The sequence below is a fragment of the Tachypleus tridentatus genome, chromosome 2 (genome assembly GCF_004210375.1).
Source record: "Tachypleus tridentatus isolate NWPU-2018 chromosome 2, ASM421037v1, whole genome shotgun sequence".
Taxonomy (NCBI): domain Eukaryota; kingdom Metazoa; phylum Arthropoda; class Merostomata; order Xiphosura; family Limulidae; genus Tachypleus; species Tachypleus tridentatus.
Window position 1 is genome coordinate 125,121,467 of NC_134826.1, and position 26,894 is coordinate 125,148,360.

At 35.3% G+C, this 26,894-nt stretch overlaps 1 protein-coding gene across 1 annotated transcript in view; it reads left to right on the forward strand.

Annotated features, from left to right (window-relative positions):
* LOC143245025 (choline transporter-like protein 2) overlaps positions 1–26,894 on the forward strand; it is a 115,896-nt gene that overhangs the window by 12,059 nt on the left and 76,943 nt on the right. Inside the window, 3 exon segments of the mRNA XM_076490796.1 lie at positions 15,137–15,221; positions 21,771–21,914; positions 26,151–26,211. Of these exon segments, the coding sequence (XP_076346911.1) occupies positions 15,137–15,221; positions 21,771–21,914; positions 26,151–26,211 (290 nt within the window).

The following is a 26,894-nucleotide window of genomic DNA, read 5'->3' on the forward strand; positions in this document are numbered from 1 at the left end:
TTGAGGTGGAATTATTTTATATTTCTACCCAGTTACAGAGCTTAATACTTTTTCTTTCTGTCAATGCAATTATATTTGTGTATTCATTCTGAATTGTGAATTCTCAGTTACAACGTTGGGGTTATATCTTTTATCAGCACATTTACACAGATCTCCATGTGGCTTTACTTGGTCAGGAAATTGATTGTCCAATGAGCTGACCTTTATTGGGCCTGGACTTAAGTTTGGGGGCCCAGTGAACTGTGGCCTGTCTACTTTCAAAGATTAAACATTATTTAGGTTTATCTGTAATTCATGTTACTGGTATTTCATAAATTGGGTTAACTGTATTATTATTATTTTTTCATTATTAAATACATTACATCTCATATATATGTAATTATTGTCACAACACTCTTACTTACTTTTACACTATCATGTCTATTTCTTTTCCTCGGTGTGCATTTGTGTATGTGGTGAGAGGACCTCCCAGGAAAGGTTCTGTTCTTTCAGTTTACTTCCTCTGGAATCTAAACATCCATCCACATGATGTCATGCGTGGCAACCAGTGAAGGGGAGGAGAGGATCCTGGTGGTTAAGGGATCTAATCCTAACACACCACTTTGGTCTTGAATTCCTGTAGATGGGCAGCCTTGGGGTGGCCTCTTCTTGGGTCAGTCGGCTGGTCCACTTGGGCTAGGGTCAACCAAGTACCAGTGTGGGATGTTCTCAGCAGGTGTTGTGGACATTGTATCTGATACTGGTCTTTTGGTATAGTGCTCACAAAACTCTGGCATTGCTGCAGTGTCTTTGTTTCACATTGTAGTCCATCTCCTCGTAGGGCTCCATGGTGTATGGGGTCAGTGGGCACTGAAATATTCCTTTATTATTATGGATCCTCCAAATAAAAACCTAAATAGTGAAAAAACAGTCCATAGGTAAATCACCACGTCTTGAAGATTCTGAGCGTAATCGTCAACATCTGTAACACCAGATGAACCTCATTTCCTTATCCTACATTCTCTTTGAGACAAACCTTTAGGGCAAATGTCTTCCCTTTTCATTCAGAAGGGACTTCCTGGCTCTCCAAAGTCAGTAAAGAAGCTTTGATCTAGTGACATATTGGTAGAAACATCCACATCTCAACACAGTGAACTCCTGTTGCATTCAAAGGCAATTGGGGATATACCTATTGAGGTTACACCTTCTGCAACTTTGAATTAATCTCGAGAAGTTATTGTTGAGAGGGATTTGAAGAACATCCCCAAGTCAGAGATTCTCGCTGGTTTCTCCACTGAAGGAGTTTCAGCAGTGAGGTGTATCTACACTCAGAGATAGAATTGCAATGCCAACCAATATCATTGTTCTAACATTTACATCACCACATCCACCTGCCACCATCAAGGCAGGTAATATTAATTGCAGGGTGCAGCCATACATTCCAAACCTTCTCCAATGTTTCCAGTGTCAGCAGTTCGGTCACTTAAAGATGTTATGTGGCTTCCTGACCTGTGCTTGTTGTGGTGATGAGGTCTGTTATGCCTATGAGTGTGAAATGGACCCTTATTGCATGAATCGCAATGGCTCTCTCCCATCCTACTTTCGTTCTTGCCCTAAATGGTTGGAAGAAAAAGAGGTACAGTGTTTGAAAATGATTCATAACATTACTCGAAAGTTGCTGTCCACCACTTTATTTCGGACATGTGTTGCTGCACTTCGTTTCACAACTAGAGTAGGAGTGCAGACATATCTCTTTGTGCCTCCAAAAGAATTGTTCTCAAAACAAATGAAAAGTCTTTTGACCTCCATAGTTAAAAAAGTTGATGAATCAATTTTAAAACCCATTCTTGTCCCTTACATACATTCCAGCAAACCCCAAGATGCACATCCTTTGGTCCTGGCACACACTGGAATCCCCTTCCAGTAGCAAAGACCAGCAGAGGGCAGGATCCATGGAAGTTGATAGACCTCACTCGAATAAGAACAGTAAGGAAAAAAGACGTGGTCATAAACAGAAGGGTTCTCCACCCAATTCTCCTACACATAACTAAAAATGGCCAACTTGATACAATGGAACTGTCAAGGTTTATGTTATAATCTAAATGACATCAAAATACTGATTGCTTAATACCATCCTGTATCTCTTTTCCTGAAACCTGCTGATACAGTCACCTTTCAGTGGTTTTATTTCTACAGAAATGACAGGATGTGTGATGGGGCGAGTGCAGGGAAGGGTGGCACTGTTGGTTGATCAGCATGTGCCTATCCTGTTTTTACCACTTGACACACTCTTGGAGGCTGTAGCCATCCTTATTTCCTTGGGTTGTATCATCACTGTTTGTTCTTTCTACCTGTTTTCTGGAGAGACCTATGATCAGCCAGCTCTTGATGTTCTTATTGAACAGTTTCCATCTCCCTCTTTAATCCTGGGGAACTTTGGACATTATCCTCTCTGGGGAAGAGCTAATATTGATGGGAGGGGTCACTCTGTAGAGCGCTTGTTCTCTGATCACAACCTTTCTCTTTTCAATACTGGTTCTTCTACTTATTTTCATGCACCTTGTCAGTCCTTTACTGCTATTGATCTTTCAGTTTACTCCCCTTCATTATTCTCCCATTTTTTATGGGGGGTTGACAAAAATCTACAAGGCAGTGATCATTTTCCTATAATTTTGAGAGAGAGTGGCTGTGGTCAATGCCACCTTACCAATGTGCCCCAGTGGAAGCTGGATCACACAAACTAACCCTCTTTCACTGCTCTTGCTGAACTTGATCCTGCCATCATATGTAAGCCGTCAGTAGATGACTGTATGGCAGCAGTAACTGACTGTGTTATACAATTATCTGCTCAGTGTATTCCTAAAACCTTGACATGTTTTCCACATGGCAACATGGCACAGAAGGCTCAAAACCGGACCTGGGATACTTTCTGTAGATATCATACACTCTTGAACTGCATCGCTTTCCAGCAGGCCCGTGTACATGCTCAGTGGGTAAGATGTCAAAGCCAAAAGGAATATTGGATTAATTACACAACTGGCATATCTTCTACGGCCAGTTCCAAAGTCATATGGGACAAGATTCGAAAGGTCAGTGGGCAATATAATTCTGTCTCCCTCTTGATCTTGCTCTCTGATGGCTAGGAAGTAACTGATACCCCGAACATTACCTGATACTCTGTGTGAAAGATTTTGCTGGGTATCTAGCACTTTTGCTTCTTCCTCTACCTTCTTAGCCATCAAGACTTGGGAAGAGCGATCACCTCTTGCCTTTCGAGCTGATTGTCCCTTTACACTGGTGGAACTCACACTGGCCCTTCGTTGTTCTGGTAATATATCAGTTGGAACTGATGATGTACACTATGAAATGCTGCACCATTTATCTCCTCTTTCTCTTGCTTTTCTTCTGATTGCTTTTAACTGTATCTGGCAAGAGAATATTTTTCTTGATGCACCAAGCTATTGTCCTACCTTCTCTAAGCCTGGAAAGGATCCCAAGATTTCTTCAAACTACTGTCCAATTGCTTTGACAAACTGTCCCTATAAGACCTTAGAGAGGATGGTTAATGCTTGTCTTATTTGGATCCTTGAATCAAACAATCTCCTCTTGTCTACCCAGTGTGGGTTCCGACAACAGTGCTTCATCGTGGACCACCTGATTTGACTTGAAACGTCAATCAGAGAAGCCTTTCTCACATGACAACATCTTGTATCTATTCTTTGACATTGAGAAGGCTTATGATACAACATTGAGGTATGGAATTTTGCAAGACCTCCATATATATGGGTTACGTGGCCATTTACCCATGTTTAATGGACAGGAAATTCCAAGTTTGTGTTGGTTCGACACTTTCCCACACTTTTCTACAGGAACTTGGAGTCCCTCAGGGCTGTCTTTTGAGTTTCACAGTCTTCAGTATAAAGATTAATGCCATCACTGAAGAACTCCTACTCACTGTTGCAAACGTATTCAATATCGATAAGTTTCACATCTCATGTCAAACACGAGGTATTTTGAGTGGCAGCTACAGACTGCCCTCAATTGTTTATTGAAGTGGATCACAGCAAACGGCTTTAATTTCTCTCTCTTTAAAACCATTTGTATGCACTTTTTCCACCAACAGGGGTATTCACCCTGATCTTGAACTCCAAATTGGTGAAGTTGGACAGCCTGTGGTCCCTGAAACAAAGTTTTTGGAGCTTATCTTTGACTGTAAACTGACCTTTGTACCACACATTAAGCAGCTACAAGTTAAGTGTTCAAGAGCACTGAACATCCTCCATGTTCTCTCTACCACCACTTGTGTAGTGGATCGATATTCTATGCTAAAGATATATCGTGCTCTTATTCATTTGAAACTTTAGTATGGATCACTGGTCTGTGGCTCTGCTAGAACTTTGGCCTTAAATATGCTGGACCCCCCATTTATCATCAAGGACTTCAGCTCTGCATTGTGGCTTTCTGCACTTCCCAAGTTCAGGTCTTATACGTTGTCTCACGAACCTTCTTTGCAACTCTGCCTTTTGTAACTGTCTTTACTATATGCTTCGACACTTCGTTCTTTACCAAAGCATCCCACTTAGAGTTGTGTTTTCCTTCCTTGGTAGGTCATAGTTTTTCAGAACAGATGATCTGCCATTGCTCCTTTTGGCCTTTGCATCCAGGCACAGTTGGATGAATTGGGTCTGTCCTTGGATAACATTGCTGTATCCACTGGTCAGCCAATCCCACAATAGCTTCTTACAGTCCCCAATTATGACCTGTCTTTAAGTCATCTGAGAAAAGCAGACACTCCCAATTGGAAATACTGTCTGCTATTTGCTGAACATTTTTCAAACCATCCTTTTATTCCTATACATACAGATCGGTGAAGTTTCGCTGCCTGTGGTCCCTGAGATCAAGTTCTTTGGGCTTATCTTTGACCATAAGCTGACCTTTATACCACACTTAAAGCAGCTATTGGTCAAATGCACAAGAGCACTGAACATCCTCCATGTTCTCTCTACCACCAGTTGGGGAGCAGATCGATGTTCTGTGTTAAAGATATATCGTACTCTTATTCGATCGAAACTCGACTGTGGATCACTGGTCTATGGCTCTGCCAGACCCTTGGCCTTAAAGATGCTGAACCCCAATCATCATCAAGGATTTCGACTCTGCACTGGGGCTTTTGGCAACTCCCCAGTTCAGAGCTTATATATAGAATCTCTTGAACCTTCTCTGCACCTTTGCCGTTTGCAACTGTCTTTACTTTATTCTTCAAAACTTCATTCCTTACCAAAGCATCCCACCTGGGGATGTATTTTCCTTCGTCGGTAGGCCATACTTTTTCAGAACAGATGATCTGCCATTGCTCCTTTTGGCCTTTCATCCAGGTGCAATTGGATGAATTGGGTCTGTCCTTGGATAACATTGCAGAATCCACTGGTCAGCCCATCCCACCATGGGTTATTAGTCCCCAAATTTGACCTTTCTTTAAGTCATCTGAGAAAGGCAGATACTCCCGATTGGAAGTACCATCCTTTATTTACTGAACATCTTTCGAAGAATATTTCCATTCCAATTTATACGGATGGTTCCAAATCAGGTGACTCTGTGGGCTCTGTCATGGTTTGTTGTGGTTTGGTGGTTGCTCACAGAATCCCCTATACAGCTTATGTGTTCACTGCTGAACTGTATGCGATTGCTCTGAATCACGTAGAAGCTAAGCAGTACTCCAACTGCACTATTTATACTGACCCGCTTAGTTCTCTTGTGGCCCTGGAATCGCTTCACGTTGGTTCACACCCTGTTCTCACTGATATTCAAAATCGACTGGCCCATTTCTCTTTAACATCTACTTCTATCCAGTTTTTATGGATACCGGACCACATTGGTATTTGGGGGTATGAACTTGCTGACACCGCAGCTAAATTTTTCTGCTTTGGTATTATCACCACTGTGACTATTCCATACATGGAATATGGTCCTGTATTCAAGGCTTGGCTCCATGCCAGCTGGCAGTTGACTTGGAGTGAGCAACGCAACAACAAGCTTTTCCAAATAAAACCCTATATTTTTCTATGGCCGTCTAGCTTCTGTAAGGTTCAGAAGGAGGAAGTTGTTCTAACTATACTACGTATTGGTCACAGTTTTTTTAACTCATGATTTTCTTTTATCTGGAACTGATGCACCAGTGTGTAGTTTGTGTAACACTCAGATCACTGTAAGCCACATTTTACCTTCTTGCCATCGTTACGACTCTCAACGATGGCACTGTTTTAAACATGTTCTGTCCCAAGGTTTGTCCATAACATTAGACAGTGTTATTGGTGATGATGACACTGTCCACCTTGATAAAGTTTTGAGTTTTTTTAATGGCCATTAATCTTTTTAATTGTAGTTACCTTTTAAGAGTCACAAACTCTCTAGTTCGATTTGAAATTGAAAAATGGCCACATTCAGGTAAGTGGTGGTAGTTCTTGTACTTACATGTTAGTTTTTCTGGCGGGTTGTGATAATTACTATTATGCAACAGAAAGTCCTTTATAACTTGTATTACTGTAGTTTCTCTTTTAACATCGTAGACTAGATGTCAACATTGGTTTTATGCCATTTATCTTTTTAATTGCTGTTTTGTTTTACCTTCATTTCCTTTTATGAATTTTACTACATTTACTTTACTTTTACCTTTTTGCCAGATGTTTGGCAAATTATTATTACAATTTTGCTACCTGTCTTTTAACACTTTTATTATTTTACCTTTTGATACTGGCCATAATGACACATAACTCAGAACCAGGACTGGAAAGGCCAATTTCAGGTGACTGATGGTGGTTCTTGTACTTACCTGTTATTCTTCCTGGTGGGTTATGATAATTACCATTATGCTACAAAAAGTCTTTTAAAACTTCTCTTACTCTGGTTTCTCTCTTATTATTGTTGACTAGATATCAAAATTGGTTTTATGCTTTTTATGTTTTTCAGTGCTGTTTTGTTTTACCTTCATTTCTTTTTATGAATTTTACTACATTTACTTTATTTTTACCTTTTTTACCAGACGTTTGGTGCAGATAGCTTAGCTGCTTTGTGCCATAAAACACTAAATCAACCTACTTGGGGTTTGTATTTTCCATTCTCAATGGTCCACACTTTTCTATAATAGTAAATATGCGATTGTTCCTTTTAGCCTTCGTATTTGAGCATGATTAGAAACATAGGATATGTCTTTGAATAGCATAGCAGTATTAACAGTTTGGCCTCTTCCACCATGGCTAATTACTATCCCCAACTGTGACCTATCTTTGAGTCATCCGAATTAAGCCTGTACTCCCGATTGGAAATATCACTCCTTATTTGCTTAACATTTTTCAAACAATCCATTCATTCCCATACATATGGATGGTTCAAAATCAGGTGACTCTGTAGGTTCTGCCATGGTTTTTAACAGTTTGGTTGAAGCACGCAGAATCCCCTCTGCAGTTACTGTGTTCACTACCACGTTGTGTGCCATTTCTCTTGCCCTGAATCATATTGAAACTATGCGATTTTTGAAATATACGATCTATACTGATTCACTCAGCTGTCTGTTGGCCATGACATTATTCCATGTTAGTTATCATCATATTCTTATCAATATCAACAAACCAACCCATCTCTCCTTGTCCAGTTTTTTCGGATACCAGGTCATGTTGGTATTCCAGGGAATGAGCTAGCTGACAGAATGGCAAATTCCATTTGCTCTGGCTCTATCACCACCATCCCTATTCGATACATGGACTATGGTTCAGTGATCAAAACCCAACTATACACCATTTGGTAGTCAACTTGGAGTGAGTAACGAAATAATAAGCTTTTTCAAATCAAGCCTTCTTCAGCTATTTGGCCATCTTTTTTGTGTAAAGATTGAAGGGAGGAAGTTGTTTTGACTAGGCTATGCATTGGTCACAGTTTTTTAACTCAGTGCTTCCCTTTATCTGGTACTGATGCAACAATGTGTGGTCTGCGTGTCACTCAGGTCACAATCGTACATATTTTATTATCATGCCGTTGTTACAACCAAGAACGATGATGCCATTTTGAACACAGTTTTAAGGTAGCTTTGCCCTTGACATTAGCCAATGTCATAGGTGATACTGGCCACCTCGCTCATTTTTATATTTTTAAGTTTTTATTGGACTGTACACTGCTTGAACATGATTTTACACATTTTAATTTTGTTTTGACTTGAATCCAGGACTGGAAAGGCCAACTTATGGTGACTGAGTGCAAGTTTGAACTTAATACTTCAGTCTCCCTGGCGGGTCTTAATTTTAGATATTTTCTGTATTTTTACCTTAGCTTCCATATACCATTATAGTATACTACATCTTATTTGGCACAGATAGCCTAGTAGCTTTGTGCAAATAAACATGAAATACCTACCTACCTACCTTAATGTACCATCAGGCAGAGTTTCTTCTTGACTCTTTATACTTAGAATATATTGCTTCAATGGTGGGCAGTTTCTGTTCATCTTGTGCATTTTATCATTTTTCCCAATTTTCCTCCTTTCTTAGTCATTCCACCTATATCTAGGGGATTTTAGCAGGACGTTTTCCCTCTTTCCTACATGTTAAGGTGTTTGCCATCTTGAGTTCTTATCCTTCATGTGTGTCTTCTTTTTTGGGGGGTTCTTCTGGGGGGGGGGGTTGTTTTTTACCATTTGTTTATTACCCACTTCTAATAAGGACTGGCTCTAGTTCTCTGGCAGTCTATTTTTTTGGCAACTCTTGTGCATGTAACATCATTTGGAGCATCTGCTATGATATATTCTATATTCTGGTTGATCCTTTGTTGCATTTTGAGCTATTTCCATCTTAATGCAGGTTCCATGTCTGGCACCTTCCCTTCTTTTATATGTTATACCTGTTGGTTCCTCCATTCTATATGTATGTATGTCATCGCAATCAGGTGGACAGTTTTTGCAAGACTGAGTATTTTTATGGTACACACACTTGTTTTCATTTTTCAGAACACTATCTTAGAGACTTATTTTCAACATGTAATATGGTACCATTTTTGTACCTTGAAATTTAGACCTGTTTCACTTCCATATGTCTTTTGTGAGATAATTTGTTATTTCCTGATCTTATTTGGATGTCTGGTTTTAGTCAGCTCCTCCTGAATGGGATGGTCTTACCATACTCATTTGCTTCTTACTCAAGCAGCTTTGGTCATTGGATTTTCCAGTTGTACAAGTTTTTTCTGTTCCTTCATTTAATACTCTTGTCTGTTTGGGGAGTGTTTTCTTTACACATCCACCTACATTGGGACCATTAGTTCTGCTTCTTGATTGCTTTTGATGTAGTTTTCTGTTTTTCATGCCATTATGGTTGAATATCTTCCTGCTAGAAAGATTATGATACATTGGGTTGTGTGGCTTTTATGGAAACACTTCTCCCTTTAGGTCTGGTACATTTGTGATATTTTAAGAAGATTGCATGACCCATAGTCTCTTGCTATGGTTCCTTTGTATTCTTTTCTTGAGTTTCCTCCTTTGACTATATGCATCTTTGGTTTAGCATATTCCACACATCCTCAAGTTTACCACTTTCTTTACCTTATCTGGATTTGTTTGTCTTTCCTGATGCTCATCTTTTAAGTTGGGGGCATGACTTAATCAGCAGGAAGCTTCAAGACAATGGTCTGTACACATAAAGTTATGACTTGTCATGATCAAGGTGTTTTCATCCTAGTTGTAGATTGCCTTTTATTTTTCTCAAAAATGAGTCTCTTAATCTTCAACTTTTCATTGGCTCTGCTTTTTGTGGGGTACTCTTTTATAGGGAGCATTTGAGTGCTTTCTCAATTCCAAGTTACCTCTTGTTTTTTGATTTCCAGTTTAAAATTCTTCCTCACTGTCAAGATATTCATACAAAATTACACATATTCATACCTGACTTTATTTTCCTCCTATCTGTCTTCTTCCTAGGTGATTTTGATCGTCTGTGTCACTTTGGGTCATGTTTTTGTGTTTGATCCTTCCTAGTAGGCACATATCTGGATTTCTTGGTTGTTTCATTTCAGTATGCTCTTTTTGTTCAGAATTGACTTTACTAACCTACCCTTTGGGGGCTCATACGCAATATTCTTTTTGTCATTTTTATTATTTGCTATCTCCCATATTCATTCTTGGTTGGATCCCAGTGGTCGTTTCTGTTCCATACGTGTTCTGGGTTGCTTCATTACTTTCAAGATTTCTTTCCATTGATTTCATTTCCAGCAGTTTTATTCCCTTACATCAATCCTCTGTTCATGATTTTTTTTTCCTTTTCTTTCTTTCAGTTACGTTCAACTAATTATTTGATTGGTCCTTTATTTTCTATTTCCTTCTTCCTCTAACCAATTCCGGTGTCCTCACTCTGATCAGGAATCTTCCCATTTGCTTGAATCTCAAACCTGTCATCCTTTGGAGGTACTTTATCTGTTGAGCACTTGTACTACACCTCATTTGTTCTTCTTCCCCATTGGGGTACCATCTTCAGTCTGTCAACATCTTTTCCTCTTTGGTGAGATTGTAACTGAACAAATATACTTTCATTTTTATATATATATTATTTTTCTGGGCCCTGTGTCAGGTTTTGACCACAATCTCACTCTTTGGCAAATGGTCCCTGTTCAAGTATACTTCCATCACTTAGAATTTTATTAAAACCAGTGCTTAAAAGTCATGTTTATTTCATTTTTCATAATTTTTATGGCCACAAAATGCAAGCTGTTCATTACAATCACATAAAGTAGAGATGAGATATTCTAAAAAATCACATGTACGTTATTCTTCATGATGAATTTGCTTTATAAGTATACCTGTTCTGGACCATACTAACCCATGGACTTTATGGGTAAAGCAAAAAGGAAATTGCTTTTCAGCTCTGCCATTCCCTAGATAGAATAAGTTAAATTTTTATCTGCTTGTCAAAATAGGGTTTCATGGTCACCCATTATACTGTCTCTAGCATGAATATTCCTCTGGCCTCTGCACTATATTCCGCTGCTGTTTTGTTTTTTTTTTCATTGCAGTGAGAGAGTCCTCACCATTTTCCAGTTCCAAGTCACTGGGGTGGTGGACCATGGAGATATCCTGAATGAGAGATATACAATATTAACGATGATAACTTCATTCAGTTCAGAGAACAGCAGTGGTGTTCTGTGGGTGTAGATAATGAAATGTATTCAAAATGGGTGCTCCATTTCTGCACAGATTTATCCAAGAGGATGCTGAAGCTCTCCCAGTGATTTAGAGCTGAACCAATCAACATATTGCCCACACTCATGTTGTGTCAGTAGAGATCCCTCATCCTACCTCCACTGCATGAATGTTGGCTCCAAGCAGTTGTATTTTGGGTATAAAGCTGAACCTATTAGTATGATGTCTTCACACATGGTGTGTGCCAGCATAAATGCAGTCCACCCCTTCAATTGGAATCCTTCATCCTTGCATGGATGTTGATTCCTAGCAGTTGGATTTAGAGTTGAGACAATCAACATAAGTCCTCACATGTAATCAGAGTGTCCCTGGTCCTTGTGTTGTGAGTCATGGTGGGTGCACTTGTTGGTTACTCCTCCTCTTTTTTTCCTCTACTTCTCAGTGGCTTTATGTTAAGGATGTTACAGTATTTGAGATGTTTCCAGTCTGTTTGATATGAGGGTAATGTATATGTACTTAATTCTGATCACATGTGCTCTTTTCGTAGTCATCTTTGTGTGAAGCGTGTCTTTGATGGTGATTTGTTGCATGATGATTTACATGCATGAATCAGTTGAACCATGTGAACCAAGGGGGTAAGTAGGAGTGAAAGGCTCGTGGCATGGGAAAAAATATCGCAAATATAGAGTAACCTGAGCTAGAATAGTGAATATGTGAGTGAAAGGGAAAGTTAGTACCTGTTGAAAATATTATGATTTGTGTATCTTTACAAAATTTTCCAAGCTTTTAATAAACATGACAAGTGTTTCTTATCTGAACATTTCCCCATGAATATATGGTGTTAGTGTTTTCTGCTATGATTACCCAGTGATTATCATTTTAATGTTAAAAATGCTTTTTCCATCTAAACAGTGTCATATTTCATTTCCATAACCCTTAAAACCATGTAAATGTCAATTTTTCATTAAAACTGTGTATTTTGTCTGTTATTTTCTTTATCATAACTCTGTATGAGGTCAGTAAAATTGACCTTTTGCAACATTTTTATTATTTTTATTTTACCTAATCAAACCTAAAAAGTTTCTAAATTTTACATCTTATTTTAATTTATAATAATAGATGAAGGCATATAGTAGTTTTTAAATAAATCTTTTTGTTTTGCCATTGACTGTTGTTGAAAATTAACCCAATTTTTTATACTAATGGTACTACTGCACAAAAGTTTTATTTAATTAAATAATGCACCTAAGAACAGGATAATAGCATGTAAAAAGCAAGCAATGTCTTATAATTGTCATTAATATTTCTGGCTTTCTAATCTTTAAAAATTCAGCTAAAATGTGAATCGTGTGAGAACAAATTAGAAAATCCTTTTAATTTTTACTGAAAGCTTGTGAAATTTCTTGAATACACAAAACATATTGAAAGTTATGATATGGAAAGTTTCAGGTCAGTTTGAGGTTGGAAACTAGGTTGAAGTGATTGAGCCTGTATCAAGAGAGTTAAAAAAACAAAGTTATGCCCCTATAAGCAGCTTTTTTATTTTCATAACTATAACTGTTTTGGGTTGGAATTGCATTATTTAGTCTCAACTAGGGATGGGACACATACCTACAAATAGACATTGCACTGTACTGTTTGTTGAAAGTTTATATCAGTCTTTTTCAGTGGATCAGATATTGAATAGTATTCCCATTAATGGATTATCTCACAATATTATACAAGTATCTTTCTATGTACACATTCATCTTATATAAAAATGATTGTGTCATCTTGTCCACTGTTTTCATTAGACCTATAATGGATTATGGTATCTGGTAACATGAAACAATTCTACCTACTTAGACTACAAAATTTAATCACACGATTGACTCACCATCTACTCAACTATGCACTAGCTTGCTGTGTGGAAAAATGCATATCTTTACCAATAGTATGAGAATAAACAGTTAAATTTGCTGCAAAATACTACAAATAAATCAATTAAGTATAATCCTCTTACGTCTAACTTCCATAAAACTGCTGCCACCCAACAGTCATGGTGTTGATACGTATCCTGATGTAACCTCATCTCCAATAACAACTGTTTACCAGAACTTATGCATATAAAAAACATATATTTACTTAACTTTGCAGTATTTTTCATGTATTCAAAACCTTAACTTTCAGTTATTCTTTATCTGGGCACTAATTGGATTTTCATTTGCTCCTGACAAGTGAAAGTTGGTTTTCTTTGGGTTCACCTATCTCCCGCACACAAAAGCTTTTCAAGCATTAAATATATGTAGCTACCAACTATGGCATTTGGATTTACTGATTTCTGCCAAACCCTGTCACAGCCTGTTTGTTAGATGTTTTCTTTGTATTGACTTCTCTTCTTCTCCTCTACACTGTATGCAAGGGACTTGCCTTACCTTGCCTTCATTCCTGCTGACTTCTTGCCTCACTTAAGTTCTTACATTTTATTTCTAACCATAACTCTTCCCAACTGATTCACAATTGGCCTGTAAAAACATTAGTTAATACAATATAAATTCACTAATACTTTGAGTGGGTGGAAGGAAAATTGCTTATTCTTTGAGCACCCATGATGATTAATTATTTCTTCAGAAATTTCTTTTCATCAAAATAACTACCAGATAGACAGAATAGAATAGAATAGCCTACTGTTGCCTTATACTAGTTTCTAAATACAGTAATTTTCACTGATACTAAGTAAAGGGAAACCTGTTAATTGCAATAAATATAGTCATTATGTTGATTAAATAAACCATCCACCTACTGTGTTGTACCTTTATGCCACAGGTGGTCATACAATGACAGAAACAGCAGTCACAATTCAAGTAATAAATTTAGTGGGGATTGGGTGGGTAAACCATTGTTCCCATATCCTCTTGCTGCATTCCCTTAAAAGATTAGCAGTGGCCATTGAACTGTGCATCCTTATAATTTACAAAACATGGATGAAGTACCTAATTTAATACTATACAATAATGAAGTGGTAATTCAGACCTGTGGCACAAGTTCAATATGTATGTTTGCATCTACTATCGACAAAATGCCTAAACCTGCTTGGGTATCAGGAGTTAGGTATACAAAATCTAAGATCTGACCACAACTATTTATCTCATATCTAGTTTCAGTACAAGATAAATAAGGACTAGTGTGCACTGGGTATAACTTAACTATGTTCCATTGAGAAGAAAGATTCTTAATGAATTTTCATGATTGCATGCTGCCATGGAATTGAAGTTTATAAACATCAAGTGTTTACAGTAATTATTAAAGAATGAGCATGAAAATATTATTCATGAATTTAAACTTAGATCTTGATATGACCTTCCAAAAAAAAAATAAAACATGATATACAGATCCATTCTACTGTATTCAGTGGAAAAAGATTTCAGTTATTATCAATGCAAGCTTTTTAGTTTTACTTTTTTCTTTTAAGGAAGCCCTTATTATTATTCTCATAAACTGTGTTTATGATATTTATAGTAATTTTTCTTTGCTTTTGATTATAAAATTTTGAGTTTTTCTCCATTGTCATTAGTCAGCTGTGTGCACTTTACTTATTGAATCATCTTTCAAAGGTTTATGTTTTTGTAACTAAACTTAACAGTTCTGAGTTTGCATTAATGACCATCAACATTTCACAGATTATGGTGTTGTGAGTTTAAAGAAAAACAAGATTTTGCACCTCTTTTTTTATTACTGACATCTTTGTAGATTGTGTGTGATCCATTTGCTTAATTAAACAATGTTTTATTTAGTTATTGTTGTTCCTTTTATTTATGTATTGATATAGTAAGAATATTTATTTGTTATTTTTGTTGTGCTTTACCTTTCATGCATGTAGGCCATGAATCTTGAGCATATGGTTTTAAGTTTTTCATTTTGTATCGTTTGTTTGATGTTAATTATACCATGTCTGTTAGTTTATAATTTTTTAATTATTTCTATATGACACTGGAATTTGATTTATTTCAGAAACAAGCCTTACTTGTTTTTCTTTGATTTGACTAAATGCATACGAGGTATATCATCTGTTCTGCAAGGCTGTCCAACTCCACAGGTGGGTTTCAAATATGACTATGTAAATAAATAGAAAGTGGGAATGTGCTAATGTCATTAACCTTTTATTCTCATTAAAACATTTCATTAAACAAACAGTTTTTAAATTTCAGTATTTATCTTGCTAATATTAAATCAGGTTTTCTAATAAATGTGTAAAACCTGTTAAATCTGATGTTATTTTCTGAATATAATATGCTGCCAAATATAATAAACATTCTAATCTTCAAAACATGGAGGCAATTATTGCCTTATTTCCATAAATAATACAAATCTAGAATTCTGCAGTACTGTGATCAGAGTAACCCTTTGATGAAAAGAATGATGCATGTTCAAGCAGTCATTTTATTTTTGCAGTTGCTACCAGCAAATGTACATTGTCACAATGTTAGACTATCTGTAAAATTGCTAAAAGCAAGTTTTCTTTAGCATTTGCTTTGTAAAGAAGCTGCACTAACTCTGAGTTTGAATATGAAATGTAAATTAGTGATAACTATTTTTGTATTTGCAAACATTTCTGTATGTGTATATATAGATTAATCTTAAACAATTACAAGACTTAGCTTCTTGATCATTTTATTTCAAGAAATGAAAATGAAAGAAAACAGGTAACAATTCTCACTTATCCCATAGCAGTATAGAGAGTTATTATCACATACCATCAAAATGCAGCATTTCTAGAAAATGTATGTTATCATTCACAAAATATGTTGGAAAAATAGGTGTGGATTAGCAGTATAAATATATTTAAATTTGTTAATATATATTGAATGCATTCTAAGTGCTTGATAAATTTTTAATGAATAAAATGCCCATTATATTCAAACAAATATAGTATATTTTGAAAGTGTTCCTATTATTTTGTGAAAATAACCTATAAAAACTTAAAGTATTAGTTGTTTCCCAAAGTAATTAGGCCGTAAAGCCATAGAAACTTAAATTTTTCTGAGTTTCTCGCACAGAAATGATATTTCATTTATGCGAGTGCCTGTGAAATTTGCATGCCACTTGCCTTGAGTTAACTTCCACCTATATTCATGTATTTTATGCAACAGTAATCCTCTACCAGTAGAAGGATGACAAAATCTCCAAGTATTTTCTTCTTGTGTTTGCTTTTAAGATTTGCATGACCTAACTTTCTCCTAAGTTCATATGTTTAACATGAACTGAACTGTGTTGGTAATGATAATGTAATCATCATGATTCAATAGCAAAGCCCTTCACCACTAGGATGGTAATCCAACCTCTGTACTTGGTAGCTTCCTATACGCACTTGTACTCATAATAACTTCATTCTTTTCCTTGGTATTATATTGAACATATGAGTTCACATTTTCTTGTCTGTGTCCAGTTTAATGAGGTTTGCATTTTTAAACAAAAGTTTGCTTTTCATTTTCTTTAACTTTTACTCCAAAAGCTATATTTTTGAAAATTTTCAAGTGACAGTGACTTCTTGTCCTGTGTGAGTGACAAAGTTGCAGAGGCCCAATTTCTTCTATGGCTTCTGGAAGCTCATAACTTTTGGAGATGTTATAGCCTTTATTCAATGACTTGTAGAATTACTTCATACTTATAAAGTCTCCTCCTTCCATACATTCAGATGATGATCTTTCTTTTCAGTTGTGAATGGTTAGCTGAATGATAATTTTAATCTGTTTTGCTTTGGGTAATGCCTTACATATAAATATGGCCTCAACCTTCCAAACTCTTTTTGGATATACTTTCTCAGGTTTGTTCTTTTCATTATTTATCACCTTTCTCATTTTATACTCTCCATGAATGCAGTTTTTTGTTGTGATTTATCTTTCCTCCTTCACATTTTATTGAAGTTTATACTGATTCTTGTACCTACATGCCTCACAATCATGACTTTTTGTCTTGATTTACAATGATTATAACTTTCCTTCCTAGATTCCTAATCTTTGAATCCTTTTTTGCCTGCTTTTATAATGGACTGTGTGCATTCTATTATTCTCACAAGTTTCCAATTTTCATCTTAATTCTCACCACCCATTCTGTGTTATCTCTATCTTTTGTTGGGGGTTCTTCATCATGCTCTAGTAAGATTCTATGGAGATGTTTATTACCTTCTCTTTACTAGCTTCATCTGTTTTTATTCTTCAGATCTGTTCTTCTTTACTTGATGGTACTGTTGTGGAATCAAAGTGAGCTCCTTGATAATGTACACTTTCCTACTTCTTTTGTATGTGTCTAAATAAGGCTTCCTTTCTTTGACAAGAAATGTTTGGTGGTTTTCATGTTTTGCTGAAGACCTGAGCTGAAGTTGCAAGACCCCTGTCCTCTCATCTTTCCACATTCTGTGTCTTTCTCAACCTTGCTTTTCAACTCTTATTCCTTGACAGTCTCAGTTTATTCCTACTATTCTCACTCTGTTTGATAGCTAGTTCTTTACCTTTCTTTAATTGATTCTCCTGTTCAATTGGACCTAGTGAATACCCATCTCGCTCTCTCTCTTTTTACCAGATGTTGGTCTTCATATTCTCTTTCATAGTTTTTTCACATTTCTCAAATCTTCCCATTTCCCTTTCTCCTCTCTACCCTCCCCTGTATCTGCAGCATCTCAAGGATACTGTATCAGGTCTTTTGACTGAATACTTCATTGACAGGGTGTAAACCCCTTCACCAGATTTTACTCTCATCTATTTGTGGTCCTCAAGATTTGTTTGTTTTGAATTTTGTGCAAATCTACCCAAGGGCTATCTGCACTAGCCATCCCTAATTTAGTAGTGTAAGACAGCTAGTCATCACTGCTGACTCTTGACCTGTTTTTTACCAATGAATAGTGGGATTGGCTGTTACATTTTAATGCCTCTTTGGCTGAAGCATGTTTGGTGTGATAGGGATTCAAATCCCACGATTTTGAGTTATGAGTCTAGCACCTTAAAATCCTGGCCATGCTGGGCCCTGCAAGAAATAAAGGACTGTTGTCTGATAATCATCCTATTGTCTCACAACTAATTTCTGGTCATTCAAGTTAGAAAATTTCATTCCTCTCCTGTGGTCATTTTCAACCAGTCTGTAGATTAACGAGGTTGATGTGTCAGACATTTTTTGACACATCCCAGTTGTCTTGTCTTCCAGACTATTTCCATATTCTGTTCATAGGAATCATGTCTTCCAGTTCTGTGCTTTCCCTTTGACTTGTGTCATTTCCTAATGTATTCAAATATCAGAGTCTTTTATTATGCTCAGATGATATTTGGTACATTTGGGTATTTTTTTCAGCTTTTGTCTCACCCAGGCTCATCTTCCTTTTATTTGACTGCAAGCCATGAAATGTCTGATCACAAGGATTTGCATTTCTCATTCTAATTCTTTTCAACAGATTCTGACTTCTCTGAAGCTCTTTATTTCTTTGGATTGTGCACACATGTGCTTTGTTCAGTAGACCTTGTGACACTAGTGGATCTCTTCATGGGATCTTTGTCTTCAGTTGTGAAGCTCTTTTACTCAAGAATTTGTAATGTTGGCTAAACCATGCCAATGCTACATTCAATATTCCCTTTCTTCCTACTGGATCTCCATCTTTTCACAGGTGTGTCTCTCTTGGGTTAAGACCTGTATTTGAACAAGGACATAACTCCTGGTGTTTGAACTCAAAACAAGAGTTCATTCTACATCAACATGCTTGAAATTCTTACTGTCCCTCAGATGTGTTTTCAATTCCTATCTCTCTTCATGGATACTCAGTAATGGTACACTCCAAAAATTCCCTGGTAATTTCTAACATAAACCATCTAAGGGTATCCAATCTGTGTCCCTTTGCTTTTAGGCATTGGACCAGCTGTTCTTGGCTCATTCCCATTGAATCTGTCTTATTGCTTGTTATGTTTTTCTGTTGTATTTATTCCTGTTTGGGCATGTGTATCATGAACATCTTTTCCACCCTTCTCAACTCTAAATTTTTTTTTTTTAACTACCCTGTTCCATTTCTCATCCTTTGATTCTGGCTTTTGATGCTCTCAGCTGAGCATGGTCTTGTCATACTAGGCTAAATGCATTATCAGTAAGTGTAGAAATCTAGTCTGTGTTTATGTACGTGTAATTACTTTAAAATTAAAATTAATGTTTCCTTACAAAGCGTACTTAAAATTTATTACTCCAGCGTAACTTATTACAGTTGTGATATTATAAAAATGTGTACAATCGAGAAGTCTTGACAGAAGTGAATAAAACTTTATAACCCAAGCACTTTATAAGAAAAGCTGTTCACTTTTGTTGACCAACACGTAAAATGTATTCACTCTCCCCTTTTACATAAAGGATACAATTCACTTCTTAACACTGTAGAAGATAGTAATATTGATGGGTAGTTGCCAGCAGACTTCTTTGTGTGATGGGTGTTTCTTCCCTTGATACCAATAGTCCACATGATGAAGGATTTAAACAAACTAAAGTCCACATTAAACCTCTCGAATCTCATAGAGTAACTAATCTTGCCAGCCTGGTTTTAACTCTGAACAACTTCAAATTCAATAATGAGCATTACATTTAGGTTAATGGTACTGTAATGGGCACCAAAATGGCTTCCAGTTATGCCAATATATTTGTGGGTCATATTGAAAGTAAAAACAGCTCTCACAACTAAGCCCTATAAAACCTCAAACATAGAAATATTGCACAGGTGATGTCTTTTTCATTTGGACAGCTGGTCTTAAATCACTTAAAGAATTTATCTCACATGCAAACTCCTTTCACAAAACAATTGAGTTTACCTGTGATTACTTGCCTATCCAGATTAACTATCTTGATGTCACTATTTTGCTAAAAGATGGAATTTTACACACTGACTTGTACAAAAAAAGCCTACAGAAATACCACAGTACCTTCACCATAAAAGCTGTTACCTACAGTTATGTGCTTAGAATAAAGAAAATATGTTTAGATGAAACACACCAAGAATCTAAAAGAAATCATGTTACAGAGAGGATATAAAGATACTGAAATCGACAGACAAATTGAGAAGACTAACAGCGCTCAGCATAAAACATCCTAAATCAGAGCAATATTAAACTTTCAAATAGAATTTCTTTTTTTATTACCTATTAGTGTAAGTTCTGAAATGTTTCACAAATTCTGATAAAACACATTTTTGTTTCCTTACAGCTCAACAATCATCTTAAACAGATATTTCCTGAAGTTCCCATTATTTCCTTCTGAAACAGCAGAACTGTAAAAGATATCCTTTATCACACAAAAGTCAATTGCATCCCACCAATAAAGTCCATTGTCAAGCCTACAAGTTCATAAAATCCTCTGACTCATTTTTTGACAAGCATAATGAAAGAAACTATTAGATATCCAAAGAAATCATTTGTGAAACAAGAAACACCATTTACTCTATACAGTATAAAAATGTAATCTCTAATATATAGGACATACACAAACAACTATTAACACTGAAGATCTCCCTATTGCTTAACACTTTAATAGTCATTCCATTAACAGTGCTACTCTCATTGGCATTGAAACAGGATACAAATCTAAAGCAGATAGAGAAATCAAAGAAGCTTACTGGTTGCTAATCTAAACACTCTTTAACGTTTCAAAATTAATCTGCATCTTGGAATCATTTGTTTCATCTCTGTCAGAAAAACAATTTTTCTTCTTTGCTTATTTTTTCAAGTAATATGAAAGCTGAATTTCCTAAAACTTATTTTTTACTTAAGATAATTTTTCGTACTTTGTTTTTATAAATTGAATAGTATAATATATCTGTTCCAGTTCGTCTCCAGATATTGCATTTATTTTACTTAAACACTTAATAAAGTTTTAAATAATCATATATTTAGCCATATTTAAAGCCTTTTCACATATACTCTTGCCATCAGCTACATTGTATCAGAAATGGGACACTTCAGTATATGAGGAAATAGAAACTTCCTAGAAAACTAAATGACCTTTGTGATGTCACTAAATTCTTATTGAATTACATCACCATTCCTGTTATATCTCTGAAGGAGAAAGGTCCACAAGTACTCAAGTTATAGGGTTTTTATTCATTTCCACTAATTATATAGTCGTATTATAAAATTGCCACTCTTTTAACTACTAGCTTTTGAAACCTTATATTTTGTGTTAAGAAGTTGGCTAATTATAAATGTTTTTAACATTATAACATACTTATTTATATAAATTGTTATAATTTAGAATTTTACTCCTGTCTTGTATTTCAGTAATGCTTTTGTCAAAATATTATCTTCTGACTTCACATTATAAAGTTTGCTAATTTATAATTCTTATTTATCTATAATTAAGTATGTCTCTGACATCATTTATTCTTTTGTATGCATTTTTATCTTACTTGTTAAATTTATATAACTGAATTATGTTGCTATTCTGTTTTTGTATATATGCTTTCTTTTTTTATTCCTGCTTTTTTGTGTTGTATTTCTTTTACAAATGTTCAGTGACTGCTTAGGACACTTTTCTCTGCTTTCATGTTGTCATTATGTATATTTTATTATCATTTTATTAAATGTTTATAAACGTGAATAATTGGGTTTATTAATCTACTTATTCTCAACAGGTGTGTGTCACGAGCTGTCCAAATAATACTTTCTCCACATACCCTTATGTTTATACTGATGTGATTTCCTTGAAGACAACAGATGAAATCAAGAAGTTGAAGGAAAAAATGATTTGTAAAAATGAAAGTTTAAAAAATACTCAGGTAATCTTCAGGCAATAAATTGGAAACAAAAATCAATCAGTTATGATAGTTATATTCTAGACAATATGCTCTTATATTATTTATGTATATTTTAATAGGATTGAGAAGTTTGTGTTTGTATCTCTTATGAAGAATAATACATTGTTAAAGATCTATATTTTCTTTTTTTTTATTTAACAGTGTACTTAATGTTTTATCCCTATGTGCATTGGTTCTGGATAAAGTGCGTATGTCATGACCAGACTTGTATTCTCAGTTTAATTAAATAACTTGTTTATGTCAAAAAAATTGACATAAACACATAGTTAGTAATTAAAATCTTAATATTTTGTAGAAATTCAAAATCAAAACTTATATTTAGATGGGTTTCAGAATATACACAAGACGAAACACCAATTATGGATATTTACAGGCTAGGAATTGAAATAAGAATTTCCACCTCCTTTATTTTCTGGCATATCAATACATTTGTTAAACTTACCACAGAAGCTCTTTCTTATTCTTCATGTTTTCAATAATACCTAGTGACTGAATTTTACTTGTCAGTGGCACATATTTATAACCAATAGGCTATCATGTAAGCTCCATAATTATGATCCTTGTGATTTAATTAATCATTACAAAAGGCACCATTTTCCAAGCATATTTAAATGAATCAAGACCAAAGTTTGTGTTTTGGTAAGTAATGAAATTTTTTTGAACCGTGTTAATAGGTCAGTTAGAAAATTAGGTAAATTATAGTATGTTTGGGACATTATTGTTTAAAATGTTGTTTGTGCTTTATAATGCTTATTTGATAGCTACATGCATAAATTATTTTTGGACAACCATCTTAGTGAAAAAACATTACAGTTAGTAAGAGCAGATTCTGCGAGCGAGCTGGCCTTAGTCCTTAAACATGTGCTAAATTTATTTTTAATGGAAATTTTTTATTTATTGATTTTTTTCTTTTCTACAAAAAAAGTAAAATGCAGAGATTGGATTAAATAAAAATCTTAAATGAAAAAAATGTTGTTTTGGTCTGTGAAGAATGTCAAAGGATGTACATAATTAGAAGCGACTTGGTGTAACTTGAAATTTTGTTTACTCTAGAGTGTCCACACTCTCTCTGGATGATTTATTGCTACTTGAGGTAGCTAAACATGGTTCAGAGAGCAATAAAATAATAAAATTTAATGAAAACAGATGTAAACTGTTACAAGTCTGAGATTGTTGAGGATAAGTTATGTAATATACTATACTGTTACAGTTTGAAGTTATTCTAGAAAGCAAGAAGGAAGGATAATATAGTTTTATTGCAAGTTTTTTTTGTGGTGCTTACAAATTTAGTAAATAGAACAACTCTGCATAGTGTAAGGGTAGAGAAAATTAGACAAAATTTAACTAAAAACTTTCGACATTCATTTTATAGGCTCTAGAGCAGTGGTTCCCAACCAGGGGTGATCGCACCACTTGGGGGTGCGAGATAACATTTCATTTTTTTTTGTTTATATTAAGGATACTGTCCTATATATTCAAAAATTACGTTTGATTTTTATTTCTTAATAAAGCATATGTAGCTTTTTTACCTTGTTACGATAAACTATCATTTCTATCATCAGTGGCACAGACTGAAATCTTAATGTACAACTGTAAACAAACAACACACGAAACATAGACGTGACCTAAATACTCTGCACAACTAATTAGGTTACGTTCATGAACACCGTTTTAAAGTATCTATTATTTATTTATGTTATGTATTCATGTGATCGTGACTCAAACTTCCAGAAGTATTCAGAATTAATTGATGATGTCATGTGACATATATTCAAGAATGCTCTAGAAAGTTTTGCAAAGTATATAAACCCATGCATGATGCTATGGTAGTCAGTGCTTTGTTGATTTTGTGTTCATGCAAAAAAACTTCATTATGTCAAAGAAAAGGAAATGGAATGATGACTATGTGAAGTTTGGTTTCACTTGCATTGGAACAACTGAGGATCTGCAAAAACCCCAGTGTGTGCTTTGTGATACTGTCCTTTCAAATGTAAATGAAGCAAAAGAGGTGATAAAACCATGTGCAATAGAAATGGCAATAATTGTTCTGGGAAAAGAAGCCTTAAACAAGCTTAAATTGGTGCCGTTATCAAATAATGCTATTCCAAACTGAATTGGTGATTTGAATTCAGACATTTTGGACCAAGTCATTGCAGATATCAGGGCTAGTCCCTTGAAAATCTCTCTCCAATTGGATAAAACAACTGATCTTGCAAATTGCAGTCAACTCATTGCACTGATGAGGTATGTCCATGATGGTGCCATAATGGAAGATTTCCTGTTCTGTGAAGATCTGAAAACAACACAAAAGGGAAAGATGTCTTCCAGTGTTTGAAATATCTCTTTGCAAAATATGATTTAGATATCGAAATTATTGGTTCTGTGTGTACTGATGGTGCCCCTGCTATGCAAGGAATTTTTGCACTGATGAAACAAGAGATTCTGCACTTGCAAGGTACTCACTCTTTTCTTCATTGACATGCTTTGGCATCAAAAACATTGCCTCCAAAGTTGAAAAAAGGTCCTTAACACTTCTGTGAAGACCATTAACTGGATTAGGAGTTGTGCTCTGAACCACTGCCTCTTCAAGTCTCTTTGTGCAGATTTTGGAAGTGAGCATTCAGTTTTGCTTTTCCACACAGAAGTCCACTGGCTATCACATGGGAGAGCTTTAATCTGCTTCTTTGAACTGCGAGAAGAAATCAAAACTTTTATAAAGGAATTTTACTATGATCTGCTCAGAGAAATAGAATCGCAAGAATTCAACCAAATGCTAGCCTATTTGAGTGATATTTTCACTCGTATGAATGACCTGAGTGTATCTCTTCAAGGGAAAAACATAAACATATTGAAATGCTGCAAAAAGTTAAATGCTTTCAAAGAAAAGTTATATCTTTGGTGTCGACGAGTTAAAAGAGGGAATCTTTCAAATTTTCCATCACTCAAAGAAATGGTAGGTGAGGATGAGTCCCTAAATCCATGTGTGTGTGAAGAAATTTTGGATCATTTGGAAATTCTATCAAAGTCATTTAATGAATATTTTGGAGGAGAACTAGAAACTTCTGAAGAATGTATTATGAATCCATACTCCTTCAATTTGAATATGTTGAATGATGAAGAACTGAAGGAAGATCTTATTGAACTGTGCACAAATCAAGTTCTTGAAATGCAGTTTGAAAGCAAAACTTTGGAACAATATTGGTATTCGGCAGTGGACATGTTTCCAAGACTTTATGAAAAAGCACTAAATGTGCTCATCCCATTCATGACAACATACTTGTGCGAGTTTGGATTTAGTGCCCATTTGTCAATCAAGACAAAATCTAGAAATTGCTTGGGTGCACAGGCAGACTTGCAGATTGCTATCAGCAACAAAGTGCCATGCTTTAAAAAACTCGTAAGAAATAAACAGGAACAAAAGGGTCATTAAATTTAAATTGGCTTATGAACATTTGAACATTTCAAATTCAAAGAAATTTCATTTCATGCTTGGATGAAAATTTATTTTTTTTTGTAGGTCATGCAGGGTTTATGCAACTTTTAGTTTGTTGTAATATTTTTTCTTTTCCAAATATTTTGTTTTTGTTTATATATCATTAAAAACTAATTATAAAAATTTGATTTGACCACCTTCACCTTTATTCTTAAATAAATAATTACTGTGAGGGGTGCAAGAACATATTAAAATTTTTTAGGGTTGCAGGGCATAAAAAAGGTTGGGAATCACTGCTCTAGAGGTTAGGTAAATGAAATATGGAAATTTGGAAAAAGTGTTTTTATTCTCAACATGAAAATCTTGTATTTAGGCTAGTCTGAGTCAGACAGTCTAAAGTAAATTCAGAGACAAATCTTCAGTAGAAATATCATATTAAAAATTTTAATTTTTTTTTATTGTACAATATGTTTGTAATGTTTACTAAATATATATCAAGTAAATTCAAAATTATATGAAGTATAGCAAATACAACTCTTCAGTACAGATTTGGTTTAATGGATTGACCCCATGCAAGTAGGGTTATTCAGTAGTTAATCTTTTAGTAATTGATGATGTAATATTATGTACTTAAAGGTAAGGTAGATTATCCCTTATTTTTCATAATTTCTAATAATTTAGAGTTGGTTTCTCTAGCTTTCATATTCCTTTGATTTGTACTTTGTTAGGAATATTCCATGTTAATTTTATATTTTAACTTTCAGACCATTGAAAGTCTGGTTAAAAGTGGAAACTGTGCACCCTTCTACTTGAAGAGCAGTCCTTGTAAGTAATATCTTTCTACGTTAAATTTTAAGTGTAGTTTTATTTTTGTATTGCCATATTTCTTACAGCATATTCACACAACTATAAATGCTTAAAATCTTGTTATTAAACATATAAATGTTGTGTGACATGCTCTAACTGTACAAAAACATACCTGGGGACAAAGAAAAAAAAAATACTGGGCCTGAAAAACAACCCCTCAGTGTGGATTCCTGTACATAGTGAGGAGCCCTCCCAGGGAAGGTTCTGTTCTATCATTTTACCACCTCTTGGATATAAACATTCACCCACAAGTTTCCCATGCGTGGTGACCTGTGAAGGGGAGGAGAGGATCCTGGAGGTTGAAGGATCCAACCCTGACACACCACTTTGGCCTTGAATTTCTGTAGATAGGTAGCCTTGGGGTGTGGCCCCCCAAGGGTCAGTCAGCTGGTCCATCTGGGCTGGGGTCAACCAATTACCAGTGCTGGATATTCTCAGCTGGTGTTGTGGACATTGTATCTGGTGCTAGTGTTTGGGTATATTGCTCAAGAAATCCTGGCAACAGTGTCCTTGTTTGGCATTGTAGTGCATCCCCTTATAGGGCTACATGGTGAGTGGGGTCAGTGGGCACCAAAATATTCTTTTTTTATTATGGATCCTCCAAATGAAAACTTAAATAAAATAGTGAAAAAACAGTCCAT